Source organism: Pantherophis guttatus, chromosome 4, assembly GCF_059756535.1.
Source record: "Pantherophis guttatus breed Tessera chromosome 4, ASM5975653v1, whole genome shotgun sequence".
NCBI lineage: Eukaryota > Metazoa > Chordata > Lepidosauria > Squamata > Colubridae > Pantherophis > Pantherophis guttatus.
This window is the reverse complement of record NC_142066.1, coordinates 3,937,883-3,950,403: the sequence shown is the minus strand read 5'-3', so window position 1 is coordinate 3,950,403 and position 12,521 is coordinate 3,937,883. Positions and strand designations below refer to the sequence as shown.

General features: G+C 42.9%; 1 protein-coding gene across 2 annotated transcripts in view; it reads right to left on the bottom strand.

The window, feature by feature from the left end:
• The window catches only part of IPO4 (importin 4), a 45,473-nt gene extending 38,069 nt beyond the window's left edge, over positions 1 to 7,404 (bottom strand). The window contains exons 1-5 of one of the 2 annotated variants that reach the window (XM_087891657.1): positions 7,121 to 7,404; positions 3,259 to 3,345; positions 1,750 to 1,829; positions 670 to 711; positions 420 to 549 (exon numbers count right to left, since the gene is read on the bottom strand). In XM_087891657.1, the coding sequence (XP_087747783.1) occupies positions 420 to 549; positions 670 to 711; positions 1,750 to 1,829; positions 3,259 to 3,345; positions 7,121 to 7,189 (408 nt within the window). In that variant the 5' untranslated portion in view covers positions 7,190 to 7,404. The remainder of the gene's footprint in view (positions 1 to 419; positions 550 to 669; positions 712 to 1,749; positions 1,830 to 3,258; positions 3,346 to 7,120) is intronic. The other variant, XM_087891658.1, reaches the window with a different exon arrangement.
• Between the last annotated feature and the right edge of the window lie 5,117 nt (positions 7,405 to 12,521).

Here is a 12,521-nt window from a genome sequence, read left to right as displayed (position 1 = left end):
TCGATCGATAGATAGATATTGATATGGATGGATAGAGATAGATTAGAGAGAGAGAATACATAGATGATAGGTAGGTAGATGGTAGGATAGATAGATAGATAGATAGATAGATAGATAGATAGAAGATAGATGAATAGATAGATAGAGAGAGAGATAGATGGAGGGAGGGAGGGAGGGAGGGAGGGATAGATAAGATATATATAAATATAAATATAAATATAAATATAAATATAAATATAAATATAGAGATAGATAGATAGATAGATAGATAGATAGATAGATAGATAGATAGATAGATAGATGGATGGATAGATATACGGACAGAGTAAGTAGACAGACAGACAGACAGAGGTGGGGGACCGATGGGGGATTCAAAGGGGACCCCGAGACGCTTCCCTCCCTTCCCCGTCCTGACCCACCTGGCACTTGTCGGGGTCTCGGGAGCGGGCCCCGTGCTGAATGCTCTGAAGCATCTGGGGCCATTTCTCCAAGGTCTCGTTCTTCAGGATGACGGCCGCCAGCTGGGCTAAGCCCAGGGAGGCTTTATGGCTGGAAAAGACGGTTTATCTTTGGGGGAGGAGAGGCCGGGGAGGGGGGAGAGAGAGAGAGAGAGACGGGGGAACTAACAGCCCCCCTCCCACAAGAGCCTCCCCGAGCAGGAGTACTCACTCTGTCTGCTGTTGGAAGCTGTTTAGCACCAGGGACTTCAGCCTGAAAGAGACAAGATTTGGGGGGGGGGAGGTTTTAATTCTGAAATAAAAATACACCCTCTTAGCTTAGTAAGTCACATTGCTGAACCCCTTTGGGTCTGTGGTGGCCCGAGCGCTCTGCCAGCGAAAACGGGCTCCCAAGTTCCGTTTTCGGCTGCGACGGCCTCCTGCAACCCTCTGCCAACGAAAACAGAGCTCAGGAGGGTTTTCGCCGGCAGAGGTATCATGGGCCAGTCCTTAGCTAAGCGCCCTGTTTCCAGGGCAAGATTTAAGCATCCTGTCGGCCGGATCTGGCCCGCAGGGCTGGGCTACAGACACCCCCTGGGATAGGAGGTCAAGGCGGCCATATTGTTGTGGCCCGTCAGCGGCCTGTGCAACTAGTAGCTGATTCCGACAGCGAGGAGGCTGGTGTGGTGCTGCGCTAGCAGCCTGTGCAGCTGGCAATCGAGTCAGACAGTGAGGAGGCTGGAAAAGATGTGGTGCCAGAGGCGGGGATTCAGCCAGGGCCTTCAGAACCTCCAGAAGCTCCCTTAAGTGAAGAGGAAGAAGAGGAGGAGCCTCTTCTCGATGCCCGGGCGCGCAGAGCTGCCAAAAGGCAGGAGTGGCTCCTCAGGAGGAGGTCTCCTCGAGAGTAAGGCTTGGGGCTAATTGGCCACTCCCTTAGCTTATTTAAGGAAGGACGACAACTGAGGCAATTTGCAGGGAATCACTTTGTTCATTCTCCTTCGCGCCTCAATCTTAGTTTTCTTATCAGTTTTCCTGCAAATTGCTTCTGGGCTTTCTGCCAACCCTAGTAAGATTACGGTTATTTATTCTTTGGATTCTTGTAAGCTGTCAAGAAAGTTAATTAACAGCCTTTGTTTGAAAAAGATTGATTTAATTTAGTAAACTAAGGTTTGTACAGACTTTGTGTGTGCTGCGTTCTTTGGGGTCCGTAGCCGGGGCAGAACACATATCCGGTCTCAACCTCTGGCTGGCCGTGCGATAAATCGTAATTCATTACAATTCATAATAGCGGATTGTTCTTTTCTGGACTTACATATCTTGATCTGCTGCGCCAATTTTCTTCCAGTGTTTGCTCAGCCGCCGTCTGAGCAGCACGGCGGCGAACTGCTGGATCTGAGAAAGGAGGAAGGAGAGAGAGAACGGTAAGGCTGCGGAGGGGAAAGGACCAAACCAGCAGATTTTTGAGAATTAAAAAAAAGGGGGGGCTTCGGCAGGGAAAAAGCCACACTGCGCACAGCTGAATGTAGAAATAAGCCCAAGCTGTTCTAAGCTTCCTTAGAAATTAAAACAGCACAAACTTAGTCCCGGCAAACCTCTTTAATTCCTACGGCTGTAAATTGCTTTCATTTACAGTCCGCAAGTCTTGATAAACAGTCTTTCAGAGGAAGGTTATCCACAGCCACTTATCTCCCGTGGAACGCTGCCAAAGAGCTAATTTCCAGACGCAGGACAAGGCCAAACTTGGCACAGAGTCACAAACAGAAGTTTCAACTCTAGAATCGGCCGGATGAACAAACTGCTTCCTGCAAAAGCTCACGTCCCATTCGCTTCTCTTTTATGGCTTATGGGAGGGGACCAATCATCTCCAAGCCTTACTTGAATGCGCTGAAATGGATAAATTAACAATGGAGATCAAAGAAAGAGATGACTCGGACTATTACAAAGTGTGGAGCAGGTTTTACACCTGGTTAGAAAATAGAAATCAAATTTAAGAAATAAGAATATAAACTGAAATTCGGCATTCATACACTGGATATAAATAGATGTAACAATCCTGCTCACAAAAAATGTTATTATTATTATTATTATTATTCAAATTTCTATACCGCCCTTCTCCTTTCGGACTCAGGGCGGTGAACAGCCAAAATAAAAACATCTATACATAACATTATAGTTAAAAATAGAGTTAAAATAATTTATAAATTTGGCCCGTAATTTAAAACTTGTCAATTTAAAATCAATATTAAAATTTTAAAACTAACCCTAAAATCAAGACAGACCGGCTAACTGAAAAAAATAAGTTTTTAGGGCCCAACGAAAAGTCCGGAGGTCGGAGATCACTCGTATCTCTGGGGGTAGATTGTTCCATAGGGTAGGTGCCACCACAGAGAAGGCTCTCCTCCTGGGGGTCGCCAGCCGGCATTGTCTGGCCGACGGCACCCTGAGGAGGCCGACGGCACCCTGAGGAGCGAACAAAAAATGTTAAATTACGGGCGTACAAAAATAAGAGAAGGTTTCGGAAGATGGAATTTAAACATAAAGACAAACGTCGATGCGGAAAGTTGTAAAATTGTAAATAAATGATGTTAGTTTTGAATTTTAGCCTTTGAGGTATGTGTATGTTCTTTTTGTCCCCTTTTTGTATTTCTTTTGTTATGGTGTTTTTGATTTTAAAATGTAAAATACCTAATAAAAACTTTTTTTTTTTAAAAAGAGTCTTAGCTAGAGGTTCTCCCGAACTCTTGCAAACCCCAAGCAGCCCACCCGTTTAAAAGCTTGAGTTTGAGACCCCTCTCACCTGGCTGAGCTTGTTGTAACTTACCTGAGGATCTTGTGAATGTGTCATTACATGGCAGAGATGGGAAAGGGCTGCCGGCTGCTTCAGTACTTCCTTCAGCTGAGCCGTTGCCTGATAGGATAGAAGAACAGGCAGCAAAGGGTTAAATCTGCCCCCCCCCAATACAGGTAGTCCTCGACTTACAACGGTTCATTTAGAGACCCCTGTTGTGGCCCCGCCCTCTGAGCCTGTCCCATTGGAGGAAGAAAGCTCCGAGCATGAGGAAGAGGAGTCAGCCAGGCCTCCCTCTCCAGGCCCCTCCCCTCTGGCACTGTCCCAGGTGCCGGTCGAGGGAGAGGAGATTAGCAGGGAGACAGGTGGCTCGGATCAGAGTGACGGAGAAACATCAATCCTGGACGCACGCCTCCGAAGGCGTGATAAACGACTGCAGCAGCTCAGGAGGCGTGCTAGGGATTAGAACTGAGTCATGGACCACACCCCAGAGACTATATAATAGAGGGTGGTGGTCAGTGATCCTTGTGATGAACAAAACTAACCTTGGATAGTCACTAAAGCCTCGTTCGGAACTGCGGAGAGAAAGATTTATTGTTGTCGGACATTTGGAAGCTGAGTATTTGTCTTTCTGTTTTTCTGTGAAAATAAAGGCACTTGGCAGACGGTGTGTCTATCGCTGCCAAGTTGGAGATAAAGAAACTGGGTGCGTTCCAAAGTGTTTCCTTAACCCTCGGCTGGCTGTGTTTGTGTGTGTGTGTGGACAGGGACAGATCAACCCCTTCAAAGTTACAAGGGCACTGAAAAAAGTGACGTAGGACCATTTTTCCACACTTACGACCCTCGCGGCGTCCCCGTGGTCGCGCGATTTGCATTGGGATGCTTGAGAAGTGACTTGCATTTACGAAGGTCGCAGATGTCCCAGAGTCACACGATCCCATTTTGCAACTTTCCGACCAGCTCAAGCTCACAGGGAAGCCGGATATCCCTTAAGAACCGCGCGGCTAAGGTTTTTCTTTTTTCTTTTTAAATAAAGTTTAGTTTCATTTTTAAAACTACAATACTTTACATATATGCATACAAGGTTATTGCAACTAACGTACACAGGGTGGATTTGATTTAAATCGAGTTGATTGAAATCACAATTTAAATCATGATTTAAATCACTAGTAAAAAGGCTTAATTTAAATCAACTCGATTTAAATCATAATTTTTAAAGAGCAACTGTCATCTCTGCTACTCCTTTGACCCACTGTTGACTCACCGATAGTCCCAGTGTTGCAGAATATACAGCCTCACGCTACATAACTAAGCTCCATTTCATGCTGAATAAACTAAATTATTTATGTATCTTAAATAGAAAACTATCTTACGATAGATTTTTACCCCAAAAGTTTTTTATTAAAATAAATCCGATTTAAATAAAATAAATCTGATTTAAATAAAAAAAAATCCGATTTTAAAAAAAAAATCTGATTTTTTTGATTTTTTAAAAAAAATCATTGATTTTTATCCACCCTGAACGTACACAAATCTGTGCCTATATTACTAATACAATCCATTTCATTTCCCTCTCTTTTCTTTCACCCAATTATACCATAAATTCCAACATTTGTAATAATCAGAATCTTTTTGGTTCCTAAGTAATTTCATTAACCGGTCTGCCTCTGTGCATTCTGTAATTTTCCAAATCAATTTATTTTCTGTGGGTATTAATTCGTTTTTCCATTCTAGCTGCAGTAGTGATGTGGAGGATCAAATACCATTTTTCCTTAGTTATTTTGTCTGGTTTCATTCCTAATAAAAAAAAATCTCTGGTATCAGCTCTATATTATATCCTGTAATTTCCACTATCCAGTTCCGAACCTTCGACCAATATTTGCCTGCTTTGGGGCACGTCCACCATTGGTGGTGGTATGTCCCACTACCATTCCCACACTTCCAGCATGCTGGAGAATCTCCTGGGAACATTCTTGCGATTCTTGCCGGGGGGATATGCCAACGATAGACCATTTTATAAATATTTTCCTTGTAGGGAGTTGACAAAGTAAGTTTCATATTCCTATTCCATATCTCATCCCATTTATCCAGATTTGGAGAAAATCCGAGGTTCTTCCCCCAGGGAATCATAGTGTCCTTAATCACCTCCTAACCAATCCATCGTAAAAACTGGTAGCCGCGCAGCTAAGTTAACAACGGCGGGGATTCACGTAAACCAAGCTGGCGGGAAAGTTGTAAACTGAGGCAAAAGTCACTCAAGGAACGTCTCATTTTGCAATGTGAATTCTGGGCGAGAATAATGCCCATGGACAAGCGTCTGAACTTAGACGAGACGAGACGAGACAAGACGAGAAGAGAAGAGAAGAGAAGAGAAGAGAAGAGGAGAATAGAATAGAATAGAATAGAATAGAATAGAATAGAATAGAATTAATAGAGGATAGAATAGAGAATAGAATAAAAAAGAGAATAGAGAATAGAATAGACTAGAATAGAAAATAGAATGGAATACAGAACAAAATTAAGAGAGAATAGAATAGGATAGAATTAATAGAGAATAGAATAAAATAGAGAATAGAGTAGAATAGTAGAAGAGAGGAGGAGAGAGAATAGAGAATAGAATATAACAGAATAGAATTAATAGAGGATAAAATAGAGAATAGAATAAAAAAGAGAACAGAGAATAGAATACAGAATAGAATAGAATTCTTTATTGGCCAAGTGTGATTGGACACACAAGGAATTGGTCTTCGGTGGATCATAATAGAATACAGAATAGAATAGATTTTACCAACGAATGGAACTAAGAGGTGGGACTTGGAGCAGGAATTAACCAGGATTTGTAAATCCGAAATGTGATGTAATATATATGTGTAAACCCGAAATGTGATGTAATATAAATTTACATATATTACATATATGTAAATATATTACATTAGGTAGAATAATTATATATAATTAGTAATGTTTGAAGAGTGTCTCTGTATATATATATATATATATATATATATATATATATATATATATATATATATATATATATATATATATATATATATGTAGGTAGGTCTTTGGTTATTCGGGTTTTCTCCCGCGTAAAATTGGACGTTTCTTGGCAACGTTTCGACGAAGTCTCATTCGTCATCTTCAGGCTGGTGTTCTCGGCTTCGTGCTTCACATTGCTCCTAGAAGCACGAAGCCGAGAACACCAGCCTGAAGATGACGAATGAGACTTCGTCGAAACGTTGCCAATAAACCTCCAATTTTACGTGGGAGAAAACCCGAATAACCAAAGACCTACATACAAACACCCGCGAAAACCTGAGAAAACATATATATATATATATATATATATACACACATGATATTTGGTTTATGTTTTAGTGTGTATGGCGGAGATGGTCACACCGTGCCCAATATCTTAATAAGAAATGAATAAAAAAACCATTGAAATTTTAAAAATAAAACTCATTCCTCCACATATAGACCTATGAAAAAAAAGAACAGTATATATATATATATATATAAAAACGATTGAAATTTTAAAAATAAAACGCACTCCTCAAAAATCGTAAGACCCAAGACTTCGGGATGATACGGTCCTTACGATGCTAAAAGAAGCAAGCCAATCAAATCAGCTGCAATAAAACGAGAACCAATCAGCCAAGACGGTCGTTAAGAGGGGTGGGGCCAAAAAACGATCACAAACAAGCCCCTCCTCCCCACCCCGAGGTCGTAACTCGGGTCACTAAATGAGGCCGTCGTAAATCGAGGACTTCTCCTCTCACCACTCTCCCGGCCCCGCCCCCCGAAAGCCAGGCCCCGCCCCCTTCCTTTCCCATTGCAATGGCTCCCCATCCAATCCTTTCTTTCCCCCCCTCCCACCTCCCCGCTCTACCTGTTGGATGACGGCATTGTCAGGCTGCAGCAAGAGCGCCAGGATCTGCTCCAGCTGCTGGGCTGCCATGGGGCTGCGAGAGAGGAGAGGAGAGGCGGAGGGGGGGAACGAGGGAAGGCCGGCATGGAAAAAGGGGACGCCCCACAGTCCCCGGGGGCGAGGAAGGCGGAGGACTGCCCGGCCGGAGCGCAGCCTGCAGTTGCTTCAACTCTCAACACATGTGGAGCAGACAAGACGCGGCTTCCGGAAAGGGGGTGGAGGGAGGGCGGGGATAGTAGTAGTAGAAGGGGAAACCGGAAGAGCGCGCGCCTCTAGCGCCGTTCAGGTGAGGAGGACGTACTGCAACCGCCCACCAAAAGCCAAGCCAAGCCTGGGAAGGGAAGGCCAGGCAGAGAAAAGCACTCTGCACATGTTCAGAGGCACTTGCTTCCCCCCCCGCCTTATTAGATAGGGGGATATGCATCTATTCTTTCCTCTTTTTGTGGGGTTGGAAGATGAGCCCGATGAGGGCTCACTGCAATCCACACTGGGAAGGGAAGGCCAGGCAGGGAAAAGCACTCTGCACATGTTCAGAGGCACTTGCTCCCCCCCCTTATGAGATAGGGGCATATATGCATCTATTTCTTTCCTCTTTTTGTGGGGTTGGAATATGAGCCCGATATGAGGACCCACGGCGACCCACTCAATCCACCCTGGGAAGGGAGGCCACTCAGGCAGGGAAAAGCACTCTGCACATGTTCAGAGGCATCTTCTTCTCCCTTAGGGGCATACATCTGTGCCATTCCTCTTATATGGGGCTGGAGGACTCACTGCGACTACCCTGGGAAGGGAGGCCACTCAGGCAGGGAAAAGCGCTCTGCACATGATCAGAGGCACTTGCTTTTTTCCCCCCTTATTAGATAGGCGGATATGCATTTCTTTCCTCTTTTTATGGGGTTGGAAGTTGAGCCCGATATGAGGATCCACTGCGACCCACCCTGAGAAGGGAGGCCAGGCAGGGAAAAGCACTCTGCACATGATCAGAGGCACCTGCTCCCCCCCCCCTTTATTAGACAGGTTGATATGCATCTATTTCTTTCCTCTTTTTGTGGGGTTGGAAGATGAGCCCACACTGCGACCACCCTGAGAAGGGAAGCCAGGCAGGGAAAAGCACTCTGCACATGTTCAGAGGCATCTGATTCTTCCTTAGGGGCATACATCTGTTTCTTTCCTCTTCAATGGGGTTGGAGGATGAGCACAATGAGGATTCACTACGACCACCCTGGGAAGGGAGGCCACTCAGGCAGGGAAAAGCACTCTGCACATGTTCAGAGGCATTCCTTAGATAGGGGAATACATCTAAGTCTTTTTTTCTTTTATGGGTTTGGAGAATGAGCCTAATGAGGACTCGCAGCAACCACCCAGAGAAGGGAGGGAAAAGCACTCTGCACATGTTCAGAGGCATCTTCTCTGTTAGATACATCTGTGTCTTTCCTCTTTTATGGGGTTGGTTGGAGGCCCAATGAGGACTCGCAGCAACCACCCAACCAAGCTCCCAGGGGTGGGAGGCCGGTCAGAGAAAGCCCTCTGCGCATGTTCAGAGGCATCTGCTTCTAAAAGATAGCTTTCCTCTTTGACTGAGTGGGCAGGCGAGCCCAATTTTATTTCACCCAAAGATTTAAAGCGTGCGATTTTTTTCTGCATGGCACTGTCGTTGCAATTGCCCGTCTACAAATTTTTGTTTGGACTCCGTTGTGGGGGAGCAGCCCGGATAATTTTCATTTTCCCTTCTGAGGGCTCTTCCCCCCCCTTGATGAAAGGGACTCAGGTAGACTGCAGCTGGGCATGGAAGCTCTACCGAGCCCTCGGGATTAAATTAAATTAAATTAAATTAAATTAAATTAAATTTAAAAAAAAAACGTAACCACGATTTTAATGTCCGACAACTCTACAAATACAGTCGTGGCCAATATAGTGTTATATTGTCTTGTGTTTTGTGTGTTATTTATATGATGTGTTGTTTTCTCTTTTTAATGGAAAATGTAAATAAAGACTATTTTGTTTATTGTTTTTAATTAATGGGGCCAAATTTATATATATATATTTTAACTGTATTTTAATATTTGTACTTGATGTTTTTACTTGGCTGTTCACCGCCCTGAGTCCTCAGGGAGAAGGGCGGTATACAAATTTAAAATTAAAATTAAATTAAATTAAATTAAATTAAATTAAATTAAATTAAATTAAATTAAATTAAATTAAATTAAATTAAATTAAATTAAATTAAATTAAATTTAAAAAAAAAACGTAACCACGATTTTAATGTCCGACAACTCTACAAATACAATCGTGACCAAAATTGTGGAAACCCTTTTGGGAAAAGTGTATTTTTGAGGTTGGATGGCTAATAACGCCACTTTTTTAGTGGGAATTTCAAGATAATCCGATTCCGGTGCTGGAATGGCCTGGGATTAGCCCAGACCTGAACCCAATTGAAAATCTAGGGAGCCGACGAAAGAAACTGGTTAGTCAGAAGCGACCCGGCAATAAAACCCGGTTAATAGAAGCCATCATTCAATCTTGGTTTCACATTAGAACAGCTGCAGAACTAAAAGACTTGGTTCCCTCCATGGGAAGACGTTGTAAGGCCGTCATTCATGCTAAAGATTACCCAACTAAGGATTAACTGACATGGGGATCATTTTTGTAGATCTCATTTTTTTCTACGTGTTTCACTTTTCTTCTTTATACCGTAGCTGCTATTCTAATAGCAAATCCTTCATAATAGTTATTGCACTATATTCTTGATTAAATTATCTTTCCACTGATAGATAATTTTATGGTGCTACTCCAAAAAAAAAAAAAAAGTGGTGTTATTAGCTAGTTTTAGAAAATACGACTTTTCCCAAAAGGTTTCCACAATTTTGGCCACTACTATACATGAAAGTCCTCAAGTTACAACGTTTTAGGGACTGATGGAAGTTATAACGGCGTTGGAAAAAAGTGATTCGGGATTGTTTTTCACACTTGACGACTGTGGGAGCTTTCCCCTGGTCATGGGATCAAAATTCAGACGCTCTGCAACGGATTCATATTTATGACGGTCGCAGTATTCCCGGGGTCATGTGATCCCCTTTGGCGGCCATCTTGGCAAGCAAAGCCAACGGGGGATTCACTCAAAAACTGTCTTACTAGCTCAGGGGTCTATAACCTTAAACACTCAAAGAATCATTTGGACCCATTTCCCACAGAAAAGAAAACACCGGGAGTCACAAAACCCTTTCCATGCCTGACGATTTCTTGAGCGGCCACAAAACTAGCATATGTAATTGAATTAAACGTTCCGTTTTCTTCTGAAATTTTTCTTTTCTTGGATTTATCCATGGTTGGCCTACCAGAGGTTGAAAAGCTCAATAAATCGCGTCCCGGCGGGTGTTGCACATTGGCGGTGGTGACGCATATTTTGAGTGACAGGGAGCCGCAGCAGAGGGGTGAAAGAGCCACATGCGGCTCCAGAGCCGCAGGTTGCTGACTCCTGTACTAGCTTAACAGCGGCAGGGATTCTCTTAGCGACGGAGGCAAGAAAGGTCGTAAAATGGGGCAAGGCTCACCGAACAACCCGTCTTGCTTAGCCGCAGAAATGTTGGGCTCCATTGTGGTCGTTAAGTCGAGGACTACCTGTATTAGCGGCGTTTTATCACCCGTGGTGATTTTAAAACATCGGATAGACTTCATCTCCCAGCATTCCCCCGTTTTAAGAAGCACCGATAATGGATTTTTAACAACTATTGGTCGAAAGGTAGAAGTCTCAAGGAGAATATACCCAGAATCGGCACGGAGACGTGGGTTGTTGTTTTTTTTCCATTTCCTTTTTATTAATAAAATTTAACTTTAAGATCTGTAAAAAGAAACGCGAAACCGAGACGTCAAATTAAAAAATAATCCAACTTCAACCCTTTGCTAATATACATAATTCCTTATATATACTTCTTTCCCTCCCCCCCCCTCCCCGCTTAATATAATATATATTTTCTTTAGCCAGGTGGGGAAGAGATGGGGAGGATGGCTCTCACCTGTATGAGGGACACCTGGTGACTATTGTACAAAGGAGGGGAAGAAGAAGGAAAATATTTTGGCGGGAATAGAGTGAAAAATTTGCAGGATTGAGGACAAATGATTTCATTTACCGATTCAACAACAGAGATCCACTAGAGTTTTTCAAACTTGGGAAGGGTAAGATGGGTGGGACTTCAACTCCCAGAATTCCCCAGCTTTCTGGGAGTTGAAGTCCCACCCAACTTACCCTTCCCAAATTTGAAAAAAAAACAAACATTGCCCCCCAAATCCTTTGTATAGATCCCTGAAGATAATTCTCTCGATTCCTTCCACCCATCTCATCGATGAACCCTTAAAAAGTTGCACGGGATAAATGAATTTTATTTATTTATTTATTATTTTATTTATTTATTTATCAAGGGTAAATCACCGATGAGACGGGTGTGAAGTAATCAGGTTAATTATGATTTGGATGCAGCCCCCACCCCCCCCTCAAATTTCACGGGAATCTCCCAACTTCCTCCGTCGTGAGAAAGCGCGGTTTTTATTTCTGTTTGCCAAAAACGGTACCTGGTTGAAAGAAATCTCTGTAGCTCCGGGACTACAATTCCCATCCGCCCTAACGGTATGAAACTCAAAATATTCTGGATGGTGTCAGCTCCCCTAAGGGTTAGGGTTTGCCCCAAACAAGCCAATTTCTCCCGAATCCGGCACTTCGAACCCGTCGCTTGGCTTATTGGGATCTAGTTTGACCTGTGTGACATCAGCCTGTTGATCCTTTCTCTCTCTCTATGTTATTTCAGATTTGAAAATGCCTGTTTATGGTTGGCTGGGATCTCTTCCTGAAACCTGAACAAGAACTCTGGAAAAAATAAAAAAGGGGAAAACGAGATGAAAATATTTTCACGTTTTCTGAATGGTCTGGGGGAAAGAGGGAATGCATTAGAAGAAAGGGACGTGTGTTGAACCGAATGTAGTTTTTTTTACCTGTTGAACTGATTATAGGGTGATAAAAAATAATAATCATTTTAAAAAATAGCGGGGGGTAAAAATAATAAAATATCTAGAAACGTGCGTCGCACCTGTTGCAGCTTCTATCCGTTTGAACTGATGATACAATCAGCAGGGAAAAGAATAATAAAATATTTAGAAATGTGTATCGGACCAAGGAATCAGATAATCAGCGGGGGAAAAATAAAATAAAATATTTAGGAACATGTGTAGTTTTTAATCCATTGAATTGATTGGATAATGGAGGGGAAATGAAACAAAAAAATATGTGTAGAAATAAGTGTTTGAGCCAGTTGTCGCTTCTATCTGTTGAACTGATGGAAAAAAATATATATATCCAGAAATGTGTATATTG